This window comes from Lutjanus erythropterus, chromosome 20 (assembly GCF_056507025.1).
Source record: "Lutjanus erythropterus isolate fLutEry1 chromosome 20, fLutEry1.hap2, whole genome shotgun sequence".
In the NCBI taxonomy this organism is placed as follows: domain Eukaryota; kingdom Metazoa; phylum Chordata; class Actinopteri; order Lutjaniformes; family Lutjanidae; genus Lutjanus; species Lutjanus erythropterus.
The window spans coordinates 13373528-13394719 of record NC_139336.1 but is presented as its reverse complement, the minus strand read 5'-3'; the positions used below and the strand labels follow the sequence as shown (position 1 = coordinate 13394719).

Genomic DNA, 21192 nt, shown 5'->3' with positions numbered 1-21192 from the left:
CCCCCGAAACCCGGCCACGTCTTCCCGCCTCTTGCAGGATGAGTGTCGGCGCTCCGAGAGGCCTGGCCAGCTCGGGGCAGAAGCCCATTGCAGAGATCCTCCACCCGCTGTCCGCTGCCGAGGAGCCGCTACCAGTCACCGTCAACGTCGGAGGGGACAAGGTAGGGTCTGCTGGGGCTCAAGCGTGATTGGTTTGGTGGTTTGAAAACAAACACGGGATGTTGACATGACTGTTAACCAAACAAACCTCTGTACACTAACCTGTTTTCAGGCTGGTTCAAGTGTGTTTGTGGCTAAATCCATCAAGTGAGAAGTAGCAAACCGATAGAAGTTTAATGGAGAAAATGGGATGAACGCCTTTTCTGCTTAGTGACTGAAGGTTAGAGTAGAGCCTGAACCGTTTGAGTTTACCCCTGAATCGCTGGTGCCTAAAAGATAAATTTCACAAACCAAAATATTTAGCTATAAGGACTTTATTTATAGGCAGATGCTCCTTGCTTCTGGGTGGAATAGACAGAGATGCTAGTTAGATCCGAGTGCATATAGCCCAACATGTGTCTGTAGACAACAATGCGCTTTGCACCCAGGGTGTAAATAGCCAATGTGACTATTTTCACACAGGATGCAATAGCCAGTTTGGCTATTTACACCCTGGTGTATATATGATATTTATTTACAACAATATTAAAAATGCAAAGACAAATGACAACTACTAAAATGTCCTTTGTTAAATAATAAATCTGATGTGTACAGCAGTTTTGTTCATATAAAACCTGTTTTTCTTTCAGTGTAAAGGGATTCTGCTTTCTGCCTTTAATAAAAATTAAATTAAAGTATCCAGCCATGATCTAAGCATGTGCAAAAAATGTCTTTGGCAGTGAATGTTGGAATTATGTACTTAAAATTGCAAAAAATAAAAACAATACAGCAATCAGTACTAGTCTTTTTTTTATAAAATAAAAATAATTAACCATGTTACATTGCAGAAGATATCATCACAGTCTGATATGTTATTGTGACATTTGTTATCATAATATCTGATATATTGTTGTATCCCTAGAGCATACAAATGCACACAAACTCAAATACACCATATTAATGGGCACCCTTCATTGACATAATGCATTCTCTAGCCCCTTGCCCTAACCCTACCCATCATAACTAAGTGCCTAACCTTAACTCTAACCTATATATAATTCTAACCCTAACCCTAAAACCAAGACTTGACAGAAACAGCTCTTTAAACTTGTGGGGTCTAGTGTTTTTGCTCCCAAAAAGTGGGTCAAAGCACACAAGTATAGTGGGTTCCCAGTTTTTGGACACCATGAATATAGTTAAACAATCCCCCACACACAAAAGGATACACGAGCATGAGTAATATGTTTATACAATTTAAACTGGATTATGTTTTTTTATTTTTTCAAATGTGTTGCATTTAGTGACTCCAGTTTTACACATATTTTGGTTGGACAACAGATTGCTCTCATTCCATTTTCTACAAGTGTTGCTGTGTAAACTACGATGGAGCGAGCAAACAAATCACAAAGCTTTTGCTTTTACTGCTGTTGTTTCCTGAGGAGTAGCAAGCTTAGCAACCACTTCTTATTGCAGTTAATTATTGCCAATAGGAGCTGCCATGATATGTCCTTCCAACAAGGTTATTTTGCATGGTAAGGTACTGTCCTTTTCCATTTTTGTTGCGTACACAAACAGCCAGAGGCAAAAAGAACCTCTACACAAATTAGAAATGTGGAGCCTGTAAGAGTTCTCCTAGTGAACATGCAAAAAATGTTCTGGTCCTAGTTTGTTAGCAGAATAATGAAACGATTTGTCGACACATTTCAATAAGATTTGATGGAACGTTAGATCAGGGGCCAGGGAACAAGGGATTCATTATTGCCATGGATAAGGATCTATGTGTAGACCTGTTTGGAAGGATTTTGTCACATTGCATTGCAATGTTATTGACTTAGTGCTGAGGTACAGTCTTAATTTCTTAACCCAAGAAAGCAAACAGTGGTTTGTGTTTTTACGGACATTTTTGAAAAACCTGGAATTTGCAGTTCATGACTGATGGTGAAATTTTTTGACTCAGTCTCAACACAGTATCAGTAATATGGTGATGTGGGATTTTTACGTATGACTATTCATGTTTGCGTTAGGAATGCACAGATTGTGAAATTCTGGGCCGATACCCATGTTTAAAATAAGAACTTAGAATAAGAATTTATCTGATAGCCAGTACTGATGTTTCCTGTGGCTGTGTATTTAGTTATTGTTGTTATTTATTTCCCCTTTTGAGACAGAAAAACAAAGGACATCTTAATTTTAACAAACACAGTAACCCTTGCCCTTATTGTAATACCAGAGTTGTGTCTAGCTAGTGTTTTCTTCTCTGAAACACCAGCTGTGTGTGCTAGCTTCTTTTGTCTTAGTCCAGCCACAGATAACCAACACAACATTTAGTGAGTGCAAAATTTTATGCAACACAGTATATAAATATCAGCCATCGCAATGGATGAAAGTCATCTTATTTACATCTGTTGATTGATTGCAGTCAACAAGGAGAATATTGGCTGATAGATGTTTGGCAAATAAATCAGTCCATCCCTAGTTTGCATGGAGGGGCCTTTTTCATAGGAGATATTTTGACATTTCACAGAAAGAAAAGCACACATGCAAATGGTAAAATTAATAATGGCTGGGTGCTTTTTTCGTTTGTATTAATGATACCTGTGCTTTTCATACTATGACATAAAAATATCTGCCCCAGTTATACAATAAGCAGAACTCCACATTATATTAATTCCCTGTATCACAATATTGATGACTATATTCACAGATCTCCCAACTCTGGTATGAATTAAAAGACCAGTGCGTAGGTTTTAGAGGTCGACTGTAACTAACTGAATACTGCTCACCTCACCCTCTCCTTCCAAGCATGTAGGAGAAACTATGGTGACCGCAAAAAACGTAAAAGGCCCTATCTAGAGCCAGTGTTTGGTTTGTCCATTCTGGGCTGCTGTAGAAACATGGTGGTGCAACATGGTGGCCCATATGGAAGGGACTCACTGCCTCTGTAGATATAAACACCTTATTCTAAAGTGCCAAAAACACAACAGTTTTTATTTTCACGTTGTTATGAACTAATTAAATACTTTATTCCATTTCTGTCTTATTCTATCAATAAACCCCAGTAAATCTTACACACTAGACCTTTGAAAAGAGAGATGTGGTTCCCCCACTATAATATTTCCAGATCTCTTCTTGTTGTCTGTCTGAGCGAGGCTGTGTTACTGTGGCCTGGTTGTTCATTCACAGTGGTGTAATGATGCAATGCAATGCAATTATCTGAACTGTGATTACCAGAGCAGGTTAACACCACAGTGTTAAAAAAGAGCACTTACAACGTCAGCAGCCCCTCTGTGTGTGTGTGTGTGTGTGTTTCTGTGTGCGTACAGTAGCTGAAAGTGGTGTGAAGAAAATGTGTGTGTGGTCAGTGTGTGAAGTTGCAGAGTGTGTATGTAGGAGTGAGAGACGAGAGCACTTTTTTTTTGACGCTGATTGAATTGGAAAGTTGCACCCACGTCCACTTCAGGCAATTTTAAAAAGTGTGTGTGAGGCAGAAAAAGGTGATTAAGGTTGAACATTAGCTTCTCTGCTGTCATGCACCTTAACCTGTTGGAAGGAAGCAGTTCCTCCATCATGTGAGGCGAGATGCGGCGATGTTAGCGACTGGTGAGAAGTCTTGTCAGGAGTTTAGATCAGCTGAGGTTGTTCTGATGGTGAGATATGGTTGGTTAGTTTTATTTTCAGAACCACTTTTGTGGTTTTACCTACCTTCCTGTTGCGATGTTTACATTTCATGCTTTGTTTATATTTAACATTCTGCGGCCTGCTGTTCTCGCAGTGTACTGATAAGATCAGCAGAGTTCCTGCTAAATGTGCAGTAATACATTCATCTATTATAGAAAATCTTTATGTGTATATATATGTATATATATATTTTCCTTTGACTTAAATGTGACCCAGAAGTTGAAAATTCTCTTTTCTATTAGTAAAGTGTCCAATTCAACAGGTTGGTCTTCATTTTCTCCACAGTCTCCACTTTTGTCCAGTTGTGTGCCTCCACTGAAAAATTGAAAGTGCCAGAACAAGTCTTAGAGCACGTATTTTACACCAATGTACCTGTGGAAGAGCGGCATCTATGAATAGTCTATAAATGGTTGGAATGGAGGAGCAGCTTGATAGTGGTATAGACTCCATATGTTTTTGTAGTTCGAGATACCGATTGTATTGATTAAAGTGATAGCTTGAATTATTTGATGTGAGGCTGAAAGAGGTAATGAGGTACTACAGTAGATAGTGTATTACATACTAGGGCTGAACAGTTAAAATTACATTAATGATGTAAAATTTGCATTCCCAGTAATATTGCAAATCATATTACAACTGCAATGTCGAAATATTCTAAATATTCTGAATTAGATGGTGGTCAATCCAACCCCAGTTTGAAGAAGCAGCAGAAATACCACCACAGAAGTTAAGCAATGAACTGCAGTGGAGGGGGTCAGCAACAAAATGTATTTTTGCAAATTTAAAAAGACCCACCTAAAACAAAATCAAGATCAGTTTTTTTTATGTGTGCTACATTTATCTATTTTTACTGCTTCATTTTGCCATCAGACAGACTTTGCCATAGGAGACTGCTGATATATGAGCAAAGTAGCGTGCTCTTACGCTCGACTCCACTGCCGAAATCACTTATTTTACTCAGCAGAACATAGCAGAACTACTGCTGTCTAAGTCTGTTGGTTTGTCTGTGTTATGATGTTTTAAAAAATTAGGTTGGAAGTACCAAAGTCCCACAATAACTCAAAGAGTTAAAGCATCAAGGTTAGAGGTAGACCAGCAACTGCTGTGTTCTGTGAGATTAATTTTGCCAATAGAGTTAGAATTAGTGAGAGAGAGTAATATTTGGCTTATATAATGGCGGCAGAAAAATATTCTATATATGAAATAATAATAATTTAACTGATATTGATTATTTTAGGTTGACCTTTTTGAAGTGGCTAAAATAAATTTCCTGACCACAGCAGCACAATTTTCATCTTTCGTGCTGATGCTCCTCTCTGTTTCTCTAAACTGGGGGCATGTCAGCCATTGTCTACTGTAGATAATATACTGACTATACATGAGTACCTCAAACAACCCCAGTCCAAATAGTCTGCACTATCCCTTTAAATACACCAAACACCAGTTTGTTCAGAAGGCAGGAGGATTACATTTCACAGGAAAAAATATCTGTCTTTGTAAAATAAAAGCCATCATCTGTTAATGGCAAAAACAGATGAATAACAGTTTCTTAAAAAAAAAAAGAATAAATAAATAGAATTAGAAATGTTTCTTTTGTCGACTTACAGATGGTATAACTAATCATCATTTTCTCACAGTTGGATTGTTTTTGTACGAAGGCTGTGGAAATGTATCCCTAGTCCAAAAATGCTCCAGTTCTCTCTCCTCGTCCATCATTCAATTAGAGGGACAGCAGTAGTGTCAGATGATGCAGGGTGTGTTCGCAGCAGCAGCCTCAACAAGAGCCCCATTGACAGACAGAAACAACTGCATCACCGTCAGCATCGATCTATCACTTCTTTGTTTGCAGCTTTTTCCCGCTGCAGCACCAGAATTTGATGTCACCATAACGTTGTCTCTGTCCACGCAGGATGCCGGGCTGACCAACGGGACTCCGGTTGAGACGTCGAGTCCCGCCTCCGCTTCCTCGCTGTTCAACAGGCTGCAGCTGGACGATGACCTGGAACCAGACGTCCAGGACCTCTACGCCCCCACAGAGACACGCGACCTTTTTGTCACCGTAGACGACCCAAAGAAGCACGTCTCCACCATGGAGACCTACATCACCTACAGAGTCTCCACCAAGGTCTGATATTGGCTGGTGTCATGGTAACACTGTCTGTCTGGTTTTCCTTGGAAAATAGAGGCTGTTTTAAACTTGTATGTAACGGTATTATAGTTTTTTTTTAAGCACGGGATAAAACACTGCCAAACCACCAGTATAGACAAGTTTATTTATTTTATTATTGTTTTGCTTCAAGAATGCACACAGTGATTTTTCTTGAGAAAAAAAGTTTCCTTTTTTACAAAAAACTCTCCAAGCAGTCTGATAATATTTACAATAGCACAAAGTCCAACACAAAAATTGTATTAATTAAATAAACAAAATAGCTCCCTAAAGTTCTGTTTTTACATAAGATGTTAAAACACCAACTCCCACGGGTGAGTAATATGTTTGCAATATGGTAGCTAAAATTAGTCAAAAGTTGCACTAGCACAATACTCAAAGATATAACATTAACATTTGCCACATGAATTAACTCAGTGTATTATCTCATTGTGGTTAACTGTAAAGTCTAACGTTATTGTTAGACACTAACATTTGAAAGTGGATCATAAGATTGTAGTGTTTTTCCAGCTTCAGAGTAGAGGATTGATGTCTTTATAACTATGGAAATATCTGCTGCCTGACCTTCGAAGCGCAGCGCCACTCGCTCGACCGTGCTGCTCCAGTCTGCAGATGCTCTCCTTTGTGCCTGACTGATTTCTCGTGACTTCTTACCAACCAGACAATGTTGTAGGCAGGACAGACAGGGAGAGGTGGCTGCATCGGAGCCAAATTGGCACATTTTAAAGTAATTTTTCTTACCAGCAATTAGATTTTCAAAAAAAAGACATTTTTAATGATATTAATAAAAATGCTGAATATCAGATCTGATTGGTCAACCACCTAATATCAGTGTCGCCACCTTCAGGCAAAGAATATGACCTAGGCCTGATTGAACAGAAAAGAATCTAGTGAGGAAAACACATTTCCCCTGAACCGTCTCATACAAATGAATATTCCAGAGCGCAGATGTATTCAGTGACTTGTGTTTACCAGGTGGATCCTCAGTTTCCTCCTTCAAATCTCTCTGTGCCGGTAAACAAACCAGGAGGATCTCAGAGCCTCCACTCTGCCTGATAGAAGTTAATTAGTTCAGACTTCCAGCAGAGAATCAGAGCTTCGGAGGCCTTTCCATCGTGTAATGAAGGAAACAGATTTAGAGGGAGAAACTGCCAGGAGCTGTTGGGTGGCGTCATGACGACAGTTGCTATGTGCACAGCGTTGCTTCAGCTCAGAGGCCCTAGACAAATATCACAGGCCAATATGAACACAAAGTGTTAATTGAGAGCATGTAGTGATTGTCTTTTAACACTGTATTGTCAGAAAGAGAGTGTGTGGGTGTGTGTGTGTGTTTGTGTGTGTGCGCTGTCAGCTATATTTCAAGGTCAATAAGCGTGGACAGTAATCCTAAATGGGCAGCAACGAACAGAGACATGTCCACCCTCCAGTCTAATGCATACACATAAATTCTACTCCTGTCTACAAACATTTATGAACTTAAACACAATGAATACTAATCCTGATTAACTAAACTACATATACATAGAATTATATTAAAGACTTACCAGTAGTCAGTGCATTATCTACAGTAGATGACGGTCAATGTGCCCCTAGTTAGGAGAAGCAGAGAGGAGTATCAGCACAGAAATTAAGTGATGTGTGGACAGGGTCAGCAACAAAAGGTATTTAAAAAGTCCATCTGGGTGGCCTTGTAGCTCAGTTGGTAGAGCGGTCACTCTGTGTACTGAGGCTGTGAGTCCTCTGCAGTGACCGTCCATCTAAAAAATCAGAAGCTATATTTAGAACATTTTCACCACTTATCTTTGTTATCAGGCAGCTTTTTCTGACAGCAAACCACCGTTATATGAGCCCAATATCGCTTTGTCCATACCAACCAAACTCTATAGTAAAAATTAGCAATTTTACCTCGCAGAGCACAGGAGTAGCTAGTCTACTGCTGCCTTGATCAGTGAGTTTAGTTGTGTTATTGTGTTACATTTGTGAGTCTAACTATCGTTTTAAAATACCCATGTTACAAAATAGCAGAGGTAGATCATCAGCTCCAGTGTTCTGTCAAGTAAAATGACCGATTTTCCTGTGGAGTTTGGTTGGTTTGGGAAAAATCAATACTTGGCTCATATAATGATGGTTTCCTGTCAGAAAAGGCTGTCTGATAGCAAAGTGGTGAAAATACTCTAAATATAGCTTGCACTTAAACTAATAATGATTTTTTTTAGGTTGACATTTTTAAAGTGGCTGAAATAACCTTTGTTGCAGTTAATGGTTTGGCTTCTGTACTGGTGCTCCTCTTTGCTTGTCTGAACCGGGAGTGTGCCAACCAACATCTACTGTAGCTAATACACCGACTATGGATAATTAAATCATTCAATGCCATTTAAAATAATCTGAACTATCCCTTTAATGCTGTGATATAATCCATGATTTCTTGCTGCTGATCAAAACTTCCTTACTAACTAACTTCCTTAACTAGTCCTTGTACTAAATTGTATTTTTGTCATTTTCAAATTTAGTGTCAGAACTGGGCTTTAAGTGGGTAATGTAAACACAGTATCCTCCCAAGTAACACAGCAAATGTGTTTTTGTGTGTCTGTGTTTTTCTTCAGACAACACGGATAGAGTTCGACCTGCCGGAGTACTGTGTGCGACGGCGCTACCAGGACTTCGACTGGCTGAGGATCAAGTTGGAGGACAGCCAGCCAACCCACCTCATCCCTGTAGGTCAAACGAGCCATGACGCAACCTGCGCACAGTACTGCTTTCCATTTAGAAACACTTCATTTACTCTCTCCGCTCTGCTTCTCCTCTCTACTCCTCCTCCTCCGTCATCTCTTTTCATCTGTAGCCGTTGCCAGAGAAGTTCGTGATGAAGGGCGTGGTGGATCGTTTCTCGGAGGAGTTTGTGGAGACGAGGATGAAAGCTCTGGACAAGTTCCTGAAGCGAGTTGCCGACCACCCCGTCCTCTCGTTCAACCCACACCTAAACACTTTCCTGTCTGCTAAGGTGAGACAACACAAGGGTGGGAAGTTCAGGCTCAGGTTGATATTCTAAGTGTCATTATGAAAAGGATCACTACAGAGATAATAAGATTATTTTATTTAACAAACATATTTATTGCTCTAACTAACCAGACTCCCTTTGCAAAACTATAAATTTAACATAATAATCTTCATTCAAATGCGACAGAAACAAAATAAAACCACCAAAAACGCCTTGACTCATCTTTCCACTGTTTCAACAATCACCAGCTCTGGTTGCTTGGTTGAGATAAACCCTTTATTTACCAAAGCAGATGTGTGGCAGGGACAAACACGGGACTGACCGTGACCAACACAGAGACAAATTCATGCTCTCTCTGAGTATTGTTACAAATTGTGTTGCCTCCTTAAGTCGAAAACACGAGGTGGACAGTCAGTGCTTCTCCTGTCACCTGATTGGATGCAATAAATTTTATGCAGCACCTTGTCATATTGTGTGTTTTAATGCAAACAAAAACCAGTAAATCTTGGCAGCTCTTTAAGTAAAAATGCGGAACCACAAAATACAGAGCTTCTGCTTTCGTGTGTGTGGGTATGTGTGTTTTCCACATCTGCCATCAGCCACAAATTTTGTCTCTAAGTAGCTGAGACACAAGACAAGACTTTATTGATCCCTGTGGGGAAATGAGGTTGTTGCAGCAGTAAAATAATTGGACTCAGAAGGAAGAGAAAGACAGAAAGTAGGGCATAAGCATAATACAACAGTATCAAATCTACAGTGTATAATGTGTAATGAAAAACTACGGTAATAAAACAACAGACGAAGTTGTGGGATTTTCTAAACACACAGGTGACAGTGTCAGAAGGATGGATTATGAATCTATGGATTAGATCAGTATGTATGTTGTTTTATTGCTGTTAACACAGTTGTCATTTCATACCTATGTATTTAGTGTTGTTGTCACTGTGTGTATACAGGACCTGAACAAACGTCAGGGTCTGGCCTTGCTGACCAAGGTGGGTGAGTCTGTGAAGCATGTGGCCGGAGGCTACAAGCTCCGGGTGCGACCGCCTGAGTTCTGCGCCATGGGAGAATACCTGGACACCTTCAGCCAGAAACTGGGAACCATCGACCGCATCGCTCAGAGGATCCTCAAGGAGCAGTCAGGTACCAGACTGATGTTATGAAGTGATCTGTGTAATCAGGAGGTTGACGAGTATTCTTCCCTTTTGGGGGAGGCACACTTGGTAGCATAGAAACAAAACTGAGTCAACCAATAAATGATTCAGCAAGCTTGCAAATAGCTATAAACCAGTTAATTCATTGAGTGTAAGTTGATAGTAAGGACAGGGATAAATAAAATACTAATCAAATGAAAAAAAACAGATCTTCACAATTGTACTAAAAGAGTGAACAAGCAAGGAACATAAAGCTCCCAATAAATAAACAAATTAAAAGTGAAATATGCAATGCCCCAACATTCAGAATTGTACGGTAGCCTAAATTCAAACTATTGGAGCGAGTTGTTTTCCCCGCCCCCTCCTCCTCCCCACACTCAAAGCACAGCCAGGTTGTCTGCAGGCTGCAGGGATGCTGACCTCCAAGTGGACACCAGAAATCAGTATAACTTGAACCTCTGGCTGAGAATGGAAATGTTTCTGATCATCATTGTCATTTTATGATTTAGTACTGTAAATATGTTACAGATTTCTCCTTTAATATAAATTAATAAAAAAAGAAACTTAAAGGCATACTATACTATGCAGAATTTTCCTTAAAAAACAATAAATCATCACTCACAAACCACTAGAAGTGTGTGTTTCAGTGGTTGCAGCTGCAGGGACCCTGCCTTCCTCTTGTGATGTTTCTGGGCATCAGCCTTTAGGCAGTGGTGTGTGGCCAATAACAGTGTGCAGGGTCTGAGGTTGGGACTCGATAAAACTGTAGCGACCAATGGTTACACTGCGGTTTCCATCTCTCTCCTCTGCTCTCTGTGTGTGAGAGCTGCAGAGACAGATGTACACTCATACACCCCCCCCCACACACACACACACACAGGCAGAGCAGACTGAGGACACAGAGACAGGATGGAGGTTCGCTTAAAGTTGCATTTCACAAAAACGCCAGCATTATGCAGATACATGGGTGTGTTAATTTGTGCTGTAGAGTGAAACAATCAGAAAATACTTTTTTTTTTGTTCTCTCTCTTGACGTTGAGCCGGATAGGTGGGTCCAACTATGAATGATGCATGTACAATCAGCAACACACCACAAATCCTGCACACTCTACCCTAAAGGTGTATGTATGTAAACCAGCTTGAAAAAGATAAATAAATATCTATACTCACAAGTAATTCTAACAGGAGTGCAAAAGAAGCACATGCTTTTTCTCTTTGATCCTCCGTTTACCAATTCTGTTATCATTTACACACTGCCTTATTGGGGAGAAACTGCATATAAGCGCTGTGATGTACCAAGCAGATCCACTAAATTGAGAGCTGAAACCACTTCTTCATAATTACTTCTTCCAGGTTAATAATACTACTGTTTAATGCTCCAGGAAGCAACATTTCGAAACAGCACTGTGTGTTTGTGCTGCTTGCAACACGTTCTGCAATAGTACTCCCCCGTACATCTCTCAGTTAACCTACTCACTGGCAGCTATTTGCATATGCTACATTGTGCTTGTGGTTAGCTTATGTCATGAAATGGTTTTCACACTTCTGCGAATGTATCACCCGTTCTGTGCAGTAGTGTTTGTTTGGAGAAAAATCCTCCGACCTTTGGGCCTTGAGAGGTGCATTGTGTTTGATAACTGCAGGCCGCCTCACTAATGCATGAGGAGCGACGCTGTAAGTACCTGTCATCTGCTGTGTGAAATGCTCGTCGTCACCATCTGTCCGGGGGTTTTTGGACTGAAAAGTCTGCAGCGTAAACCAAAGGGCCTTTTTTCCATATTGGAGGAGATAAGATGGGAACTCTGGGAACTGTTGATAATGAAGGCCTGTGAACTGACAGAGTGTGCAAAAGCAAATGCCATGCATGCTTGACTCAGCAGCCTGGCGTTTAGCCATCAACCTCCCTCATGTGTAATTTACAAATATAGATTTTGCAGTTGAATGTGAGGAAAGAAGAAAGTTCTGTTGTGATTTGTTTCCAGTCCAGCAGTGTCCCATGTTGTTACAGAGTATTAGTAGTATTGGTGGTAACAGAGTATCCACATGTCGTCAAATTAAGGATTTATTTGAATTATTTTAAGTGGGGTTGTATGAGATTCCTGTTGATAGTCAGTGTCAGTGCCAGGAAGCTGCAGTTATATAAGTCAAATACCGCTCTCTCCAAACCAACCAAACTCCACAGGCAAAAACAAGAATTTTATGGCATACAACACAGGAGTTGCTGGTCTCCCACTGCCTCGACCTGTTTGTTTGTGTTATTGAGTGACTTTGCTGTTTTAAAATTATGGTTTGGATTCACCGTAGTCACACAATAAAACTAACAAACTAACAGAGGGACACAGTGGTAGACTGGCAACTCCCATGTTTTGGAAGGTAAAGTAACTAATTTCACCTATGAGAGCATCATCTTTGGCTTATAATGGCAGTTTCCTATCAGGAAAAGCCATCTGATGGCAAGCTCAAGCAGGGAAAATATTCTCCATATAGTGCACACTGAAACTGATATTGATTTTTTTTTAAGTGGCTAAAATATGTTTTGTACTGACCCTGTCCATAGCAGTACAGTACGTAGCTTCTGGTACGGCTGGCACTCCTCTCTGCTTCTCCAACTTGGGAGTGTGTCAATCGCCATATACTGTAGGTAAAACACTGACTATCGACAGAAACTTCACTTCAAATAATCCGAACTATCCCTTTAAGAAGTGTGAAAAAAGAACATGGCCGCTCGTCTTTTCTTTATTTCTTGCTTGACTTGACTGTCTAACCCTCTCTTGTTTTCTGTAACCCTCACTAGAGTATCTGACAGAGCTGCGTGAATACAGCACGGTGTACTCCAGCTGGGCGGGGTCTGAGGACGAGCTGCAGCGCCCCCTGGAAGGCGTGGCCGGCTGCCTGACGACGTGCTGCAGAGCTCTGGAGGACCAGAGTGAGAACATGAGCCAGGACTTCCTGCCCGTTCTCAGAGAGTACATCCTCTACATAGAGTCCATGAAGGTGAGAGGAAGATTTTTTATTTCTTTGAGTTAGTTAATTAGTTTTGAGCCCTGAACTATAAATCTGATGCATCCTGCTGCAAAGGTTTACCTAAATTTTCTCACCTACCATCATCTTCTCTGAATGTGAGAACATTTCTCCTGTCATCCTAAATAACCGCAAATCTAATTTCTAACCGTTTCTGGCTAGTGTTGCATACATATGATGTTTAAATGTATACAATAATGCAGTTGATGTCACTTCTGATATACTGTATCCCGCTCTCCCTTAAATGCTGGCCGCAATATGTTATTGGCTAAGATACACATTATATTCTATTATATTAGTATATTATAGTACAGTATATTATATTGTAATGTGTATGGAATAATGGAATTATACACAACTTTTCGTTGATCTGATATCAACACAAGTTTCGTTCTCAGCAATTGAAAAACCCATAATGGTCGACCACTAGTTAGTGTACAAAAAAAAAACATTAACCATTCAAGCTATCAGGAAATCATACAATACACACAATGCCAGATGTCACAAATAAACAGCAAAATGTTTTTGTTGATTTAATACTTTCTCTCTTTCTGGAGCTGTTTCACCACCACCCACAATTTGTTAATTTTTTTCAGGCTGTGAGCAGCTCCTCCATTTCCTTTGTGCTTTGCATTGTGGGCACATGCAGAAATCGTCTAAATTTAGTTTGCACACCATCTGGTTTGAGTATACTTTGGTTTGTCAGTTTTCCAATGAGAACATTCTACATATTAAAAGTTGTTTAGAAATAGTGTTAAGCAACATTATTATTGATAACTAAAACCAAACTAAAAAAAAAGTAGGTGGGAAAAAATGTTTTACTAAACTAGAAAAACTTAAAAACTAACTAAACTAAAACATGAATATACAGGAAATGTTTTTAGCATTAGTCTTTGTTAGTTTGGTCAAATGTGTCACACAACAAATGTCAAGAGGCATTTGTTAATATGAGATTGGTTTGTGTGCATGATTTTGAGAGAGTTGCCTTTACAAAGTGTTATGTTTGTATTGTCATACCAGTTATGAACTTCTCTAATGTTGCCCCACATATTATTAATTTAAAAAACTAATGGAAATATTTCAACTTAACTCAAAATAAACCTTTTTAAACAATAAAAACTCCTCTTTACCAACCAAATTTACTCTAACTGAAACCAAATAATACATTGACATCATGACATAAAAATAAAAATTAATGAAAACTGTTGTACAAAACTATAACTCTGGTGTGCAGTCTGGATTTTGGACACAGCTACGCACTAGTCTTTTTTCAGCTGAGTCACCTTTGACCCTTAATCATTACAGGAAGTAGGTTCTGAGTTTCTGCATGCGTCATGTCCTCACCAAGCTCCTGACTCAGCGCTTCTCTCTGTTTAATATTTCTTCACATTGTCTCTACCAGAAATATTACAGTATCAGTAAATATCACAATAATGATGAACAACAGTGAAACAAGTTGACATTTTTCTGGTTGGTTACAGAATGTTTTGAGGAAGCGAGACCAGAGCCAGGCGGAGTACGAGGGACGACTAGAAGCAGCCATATTGCGCAAACAGGAGGACAGAACGCCAGTAAGCCTCCTCCTTCCTCTCATCTGAATATGAAGCTCCTCTCACATACGGTGGCCTTAAAATATGTTCACTGTTGCCATTAATAAGTGTCTGTATTTTCCCAAAGTTCATTTTTTTCCACAATATTACTTTCTCCCTCAAATGTCCTTGTTGTGAGCACATGATGGGACATATAATCATTTTAATACAAGTGTTTTAATAATACAATAATGACATACTACATTATTTTATTTGAAACTTACTTTTAATGAACTGGGAAATGAAAATAAGTGTGAATAATCTCTTCAAAATAAAAGCTTCTCAGGATTTGAGAGAGAGAATTGGTCAAAAGCCTCTGTTACTTTGTTAAATTTCAAATTTCCTCAATAAAACTCTCCCCTCTAAACCCCTGCATCACCCAGACCCCTGAGGTTGTAGTCCTGTAACCTATAGTCTTGTCTTATATCCCCCAAAGGCCCCTGTAGCTGTAGTTTTGCCTTTGTGCCCGTAGATGCCAGTGGAGGTGGAGAAGTGCCAGGACAAAGTGGAGTGTTTCAATGCGGACCTGAAGGCAGACTGGGAGCGTTGGCAGAGCAACAAGAGACAAGACTTCAAACAGCTCCTCACAGGCATGGCCGACAAAAACATCAACCACTATGAAAAGGTACGCAGCATGCTAGAACCCACTGCTTTAAATCACTGTGGGAAGATTTAATTGTCCTGTAATCATTCGTTACAACATTAGAAACAGAAATGTCATCTGTGTAGTGTTAGGATGTATTCACACATGATGCGAGTGCCCAAAGATGCTGCTGAAGACTTTTTGAGCCCATTCTTTACACTTTCCATAAGTCGCCGTGGTCCTCAGGCAGCAACCGAAGCTCTCACACACTCGGGGTAAAGGCAGTGAAGGTTCAGTGCTTAGGCCTTGGAGGAGACTTTGGAGCTGGGACATGGCATAGACATCAACAACGTTTTTTTCTGAGTTTCAGGATCAGTTTGGGCTGCCCCCTGAAAAGTCAGTCAGAGACTCTTCAGTCAACAGAGATTCTTCAAGTTGAGCTGTAGTTATTTATTTATTTATTTTGTCAGTGTTAATTTTCATAACAGGATGAAACAGATAAAAGCTTACAGAAGTGCATAGGGGTATGATTGCAATGAGGAATTATAAATAAGGGGAATCATAAATATATTGCTATAATAGCTGGTGTATTTGCTAAAAAAAGTTGGTGAGCGACGGTGAAATGAGTGGTTGGTAAACAAGTTTCAGTTCTTGTTTTTTAACTAGGTCATTGCACACAGAGCAGTGTAACTGGAAGACAGGCTGTAAACTTTACAAACCAAGTCTTAAAATCACCACAGAACTAACTGTGATGGAAGTGTAGAAGGATGATAAAAATGGAGGGCAGGTGACGGGCTGTCAGCCACCCCAGCGCACCAGCAGAGCATGCAGGGCAAGTGAGGCGTCGCAGTGACCGACACCCTGTCAGCAGCCCGGCAGGAGAGACACTCCACAGTGTGCTGGGATTTTATACCTGAACTATGAGGAGGTGAACAGACTGTTACCTTTTCTGACTGTGTGGAAATCTGATGCTTTCACAACACAGATTACAAATAAAGGCATGAAACGCAAGTCTTAACTGGTAAAACATCCTCATGCAGGCTGATAAAATAGTTTATTGTGGCGCTGAACTGAAAAAAGGAACAATTCTGTGTTGAGTAAAACTCTAAAACACAGTAATAAGTCAGTACTGATAAATAATCCTCTATGACTCGAGCTGAAATGAGCTGTCTGTGAAATTCTTTACCCAAAATCACTTAAGAAACCAACACTTTTTCACTAATACTCCAGGTTTATCTCACCAGTGTGGGGTTTGCACTGGTGATCATAAGACAGTCAGAGGAAACAGAAAGTTGGCTTCATTACTGACAATAGTGAGAATAAAGCGTAGGGCAGGTAGGTATTTTATTGATTCTCAAAAACACTGTATTGTGATACAGGCCTAATCATACATGCAAAAATTTGTGGCAGCGGTTCATTGTGTTGTGTTTAAACCTCAGCTGCTAATAGTGTGTCTCTTAAAATCAGATTTAAAAATAGCAATATATCACCTAATACTAATACTACTGCAATATATCACAATATATTGAATCACAACCTCTGTATTGTTGTGGAAATTTTAAGTACTCAAGACACAAAATAATACACAAACACTGATGGATTGTATGTTAAATATATATTGTACAATATGGAGACAGACATACAGAATCCTGAGTTGAACAATGTGTCTCTTTGTGAAATATACTGTAGCTTTACAGCAGAACAGTAAATCAGTACTTCCAAGTACAGTATGCAAAATAATTTCAGCAGGGGTCAGGGGGTAAAACCTATTTGTCCATCTTTGGGATGACAGAAGACGCCAGAGCAGGTGGCTACAAAAATGAGATGACTTCTTTTCTGGGAAATTTTTTGATAATGATGATAAATCTAATGATAAATCTTATAATTTCATGCTGACTCACTTTCACCGTATCATATCAGATTCTTGGCAATAAACAGCCCTAAGAAATCTGAAAAAATGCGTAGCAAAAATCAGAATAGGATTTATTGCTGACTAAGTTTTCACATACAAGGAATTTGCCTTGGTATTTTGGTGCATAACAATAAACATTCATTCACTCACTGTCCGTCAGTGCTTATCCTTGAAGGGTCACGGGGAAGCAGGCAACATCCCGGACAAGTCGCCAGTACATCGCAGGGCTGACACATAGAGACAGACAACCATTCACACCTATGGGCAATTTAGGATGACCAGTTAAACTATTTAATGCATGTCTTTGGACTGTGGGAGGAAGCCGGAGTACCCGGAGAGAACCCATGTGAACATGGGGAGAACATGCAAACTCTGCACAGAAAGGCCCTGCTTCAGCCACAAACTCCCCAGCAACCCCAGTCAGCTGGGGGACTTGAACTCAGGACCTTCTTACTTTGAGGCAGCGGTGCTAACCACTAGTGCTAACAAACATTTTAAGAGAAAATAAGAAAATAAAAAGCTACTACTGCAAGAATTGAGAAACTTCGATAAAAATAGAAAGATGTGCAATAACAAAATATAAAAATATGTACAATCTCTTTTTGTAATGAAAGAGCTGTTCAGTTTGTGCAGGGATGTGCAGAATCAGATACAGTATTCACTTGAAGCTTCCACAGATTATCGCTTCAAAAATGTTTCTCTTGCATCACTGCGTCTCACTCTGTCTCTTCCTCTTTCCCTTTCACCTTGTTTTTTTTTTCTTCCTTCAACTGTCTCCATCCATCTCCGCCCTGCGCAGTGCCAGGCAGCGTGGGAGTCGCTCATAACTCTCCTCCAGGACAAACAGACTGAGGACAAAACAAGTGAGACGAACTGAAACACCTCCTCCTCTCTGTGTGACACACTCTCTCATGCCAAGGAAAAGGACCAACCGGGCGGCAGATCTGAACTGCTGGACTCCGCCCCCATTCTCCTGTGAGACGACTGTACGGAGGAGGGTCGTCTCTGCCAAGGAGGTAACGAAGGGTGCATTCAAGGACAGTGGGGAAACAGGAGAGACCTACTATGTACAGACCTTTTCCTTTTGTTTTTTGTCGTTGTTCTTATTGACTTTTTCTACTTCATATTTCCAGTTTAACAGTCGGTTGCCAATGCTGCTTGTGTTTATTTAACCCTGGTCTCAAAGATGTGTCTGTCTGTTCTTGAGTCTGAAGGATTAAACAGATAAGATAATAATATTTTGCGTGAAGTATGAAATATTCAGAGCATCCCCCAGAATGTTTTTTCCTGTTAGGTTGTAAAAGCCTCAAAAAACACTAAAACTCTCCACTGGAACACGACTCTCAAAGGCATCATATTGGCTGTAAATTGAAAGACCATACCTCTTATCTTTGCATGTTTCAGCCCATAAACTCTTATACTGGCCATTACTGTTACTCATTTTCCCTGCAACCATTACTGTTATTATGAAAATCAGCTTGCAGAGACTTGAAACCTGCGGTGGCATCAGGACACAGACGGAGAAAAAGCAGAAAAGCCTCTAATAGTTCTTCCAAAGGGAAATTTTAGGATGTATTTTTTGATCCTTAGAGATAAACAGACATGAATCAAAGGCGTGTTTAACAGTGGCGACACAAGTGTGGGTGTCTTAGTGGAACATTGACATTTATCAGGGAAGTGATTTTTTATTATTGGAGGTGGTTTTAAAACTAAGCACAGATCCACACTGCAGGTTTGGTTATGTTTGTGTTTTGGCTGCAGTGTCGCAGCACCCCCTGGTGGTTAAGATCCTCAATGATTTTCATTTTTTTGGAAACGGATGATGGTTTCACTTCATATCACGTTTGTGTTTTCGTTTTTTTTATTTCTACCACAGCCATTTATACTTGCTTTAGGGATTTGACCTCTCTTCTTCAAGAGAATACTTTAATCCAGTTGAGGATGCTAAAGGGCAATGCTCAATGAAAAGCACAAAGAGGGAAATGAGGTGAAAACTGTTGGTACACCATAATTTATTCTTTTTTAAACAGGGTGTAAAATGTAATCTTCCTTCAGTAATCTGCCTCAGTGATTCTCGTTGATGGAAGATTTCTTAAACCAACTAACAGTTATTTAAATTTTCAGTAATCTGCCTGTTATTATTTATTATTGAATACTGGACTTGGAACGACGCTGAGCAAGTAAATTAAGTGGGGTGCCTTTTTCCAAGCTTTGTCTGTAGGGAGGCCCTCAGTCCTCAATTCTAAAAACCCCTGATTTAGTTTTTTTGACTAATCTATAAAACGTTAAAAACAGTGTGAAAAATGCTCATCATATTTTTCTAGAGCCCAAAGTGATGTCTTCAAATTACTTATTTTGTACAACCAATAGTTGAAACCCCCCAAACTCTTGATTTCATGTCATAAATGACAGCAAATCCTCACATTTTAGATGCTGGAACCAGCAAACGTTTATTTTATCTTCAAAATTACTGAAACGATCAATCAGTTATCAAAATATTTGGCAGTTAATTTTCTTTTGACCCACTGATGGATTGATTAACTAGTCGTTGCAGCTCTGCTGCACTGGGAACATGTGGCATTATCTCACCCCATTAAGAAAATGTGTGTCTTGTTTTAAGAAGAGTTATGTCTTGAAGGTTGGCTCTGCCATGAAACAACTTAAACATGTTGATTCTGCTGGCCTACTGAGGAAGAAGAGCAGTGGGGCTTCTGGGAAATCTCTGGTGTGTGTCTCATGTAAACACTTTGCAAAAACACCTTTTATTTTACTTTAAAAGCCACAGTCACTTATGAGACTAAATAAGATAAGAACAGTTTGATGATGTGACCTCATCTGCTCAGCTGTGACTCATGGGAAACATTTTGAAGAAGGCGTCATCACACTGCAGCGTGTTCAACCAACAGTGTTTTTGCGTCACACTTTCTTCCTCTTTTTTTGTTTTTTTTGGCTCAACATGTTGCTGATGAAGCCTTGAAAGGAAAAATCCACTCTGAGATTTTCTGTTATACGTCAATGAGTAATCTTTGCTGAACCTGCTGTTTTTTTTAGTGGTTTCTGACTTTTCCCTGCTGGCTCCCGACCACAAAGGACAGATGGGGCTGACAGTTTATTCCCTCAAATATTCAAGCTAATTTGAATTTCTTTTTGGTGATTTTTTTTTCCTCCTCCGTCCTCAGCCGTACTGCTAACTCATTAACTCAGCGTAAAGTAGCGATGATGACCAGGCAGACTCAGTCAGGGGCATCTTCATCGGAATCACATTTACAGAAGACACTGATTTGAGCTTTTCTTCATGTGTGGCAGATTCCAGCGTTGTAGCTCATAAATTGGAAAAAAAAAATCTTTCTTTTTCCAACATATGTAATAATAATTTCTGCGTTTCTTTGGCATAATTTCATTTATTGACAGGATTTTTAGATATCAGGTGCTGATTTGACTTTTTTGGCTCCTAGAGACTTTGTTAAAAGCAGAAAACCAGTGTTTTAGTTGTTTGTTTTTCAACGTCCTCTAGTCAGATTGTCTTTGAATGGCTCTCGTCCTGCTGCTGTCAAACCCTCAGTGTAGCCAGATATGAGAGGAAGCGACTGTAGCCGCTTGCAAACTGGTTTTGGTACTTTGTCAGTTTAAAAGCACAAAGCAGCTATTGTTTCCTGTGACTATCAGACCTCAGCCAGGTGACACATGAACAAATTTATTAGTTTGTTTTTTTTTTACTCATTTTGAATGCAGAGTAGCTGTGGTCCAGTGTTGAGGCAGCTACGGTGGATGTTACTACAGATGCACTGATGCTGAATTAGTCTATTTGTACCAAAATAATTAAAATCCACTATGAGCGTAGGTCAGGGGTGTTAAAAAATCAAGGCCTCTGTATCGTCTGTTTTTTCCCATACACTGTAGAAGAAGTACCAAACTACCACTTTAAAAGAACAGTTCCACTATAACTTGC

At 39.8% G+C, this 21192-nt stretch overlaps 1 protein-coding gene across 2 annotated transcripts; it reads left to right on the top strand.

Moving 5' to 3' along the window:
- Position 1: 1 nt before the first annotated feature.
- Positions 2-18817, top strand: snx30 (sorting nexin family member 30). 2 transcript variants are annotated; one of them, XM_084746238.1, is made up of 9 exons: positions 2-161; positions 5726-5941; positions 8587-8697; positions 8826-8984; positions 9938-10127; positions 12933-13132; positions 14641-14730; positions 15221-15373; positions 18043-18817. In XM_084746238.1, exons 1-9 carry the CDS (start codon positions 39-41, stop codon positions 18118-18120), a joined length of 1320 nt encoding a protein of 439 aa, XP_084602364.1. In that variant the 5' UTR covers positions 2-38; the 3' UTR covers positions 18121-18817. The 2 variants fall into 2 exon arrangements, with proteins under 2 accessions (XP_084602364.1, XP_084602365.1); XM_084746239.1 differs by lacking the exon at positions 18043-18817 and having other exon boundaries at positions 15185-15316.
- The last annotated feature ends 2375 nt before the right edge of the window (positions 18818-21192 follow it).

Excerpts from the sequence above, each read along its gene's own strand:
- snx30 (XM_084746238.1), top strand. The coding sequence starts at position 39 with ATGAGTGTCGGCGCTCCGAGAGGCCTGGCCAGCTCGGGGCAGAAGCCC. Across the intron at positions 8,698-8,825 it reads AGCCAACCCACCTCATCCCT|CCGTTGCCAGAGAAGTTCGT; the intron begins GTAGGTCAAACG and ends TTTCATCTGTAG. Across the intron at positions 13,133-14,640 it reads TCTACATAGAGTCCATGAAG|AATGTTTTGAGGAAGCGAGA; the intron begins GTGAGAGGAAGA and ends GGTTGGTTACAG.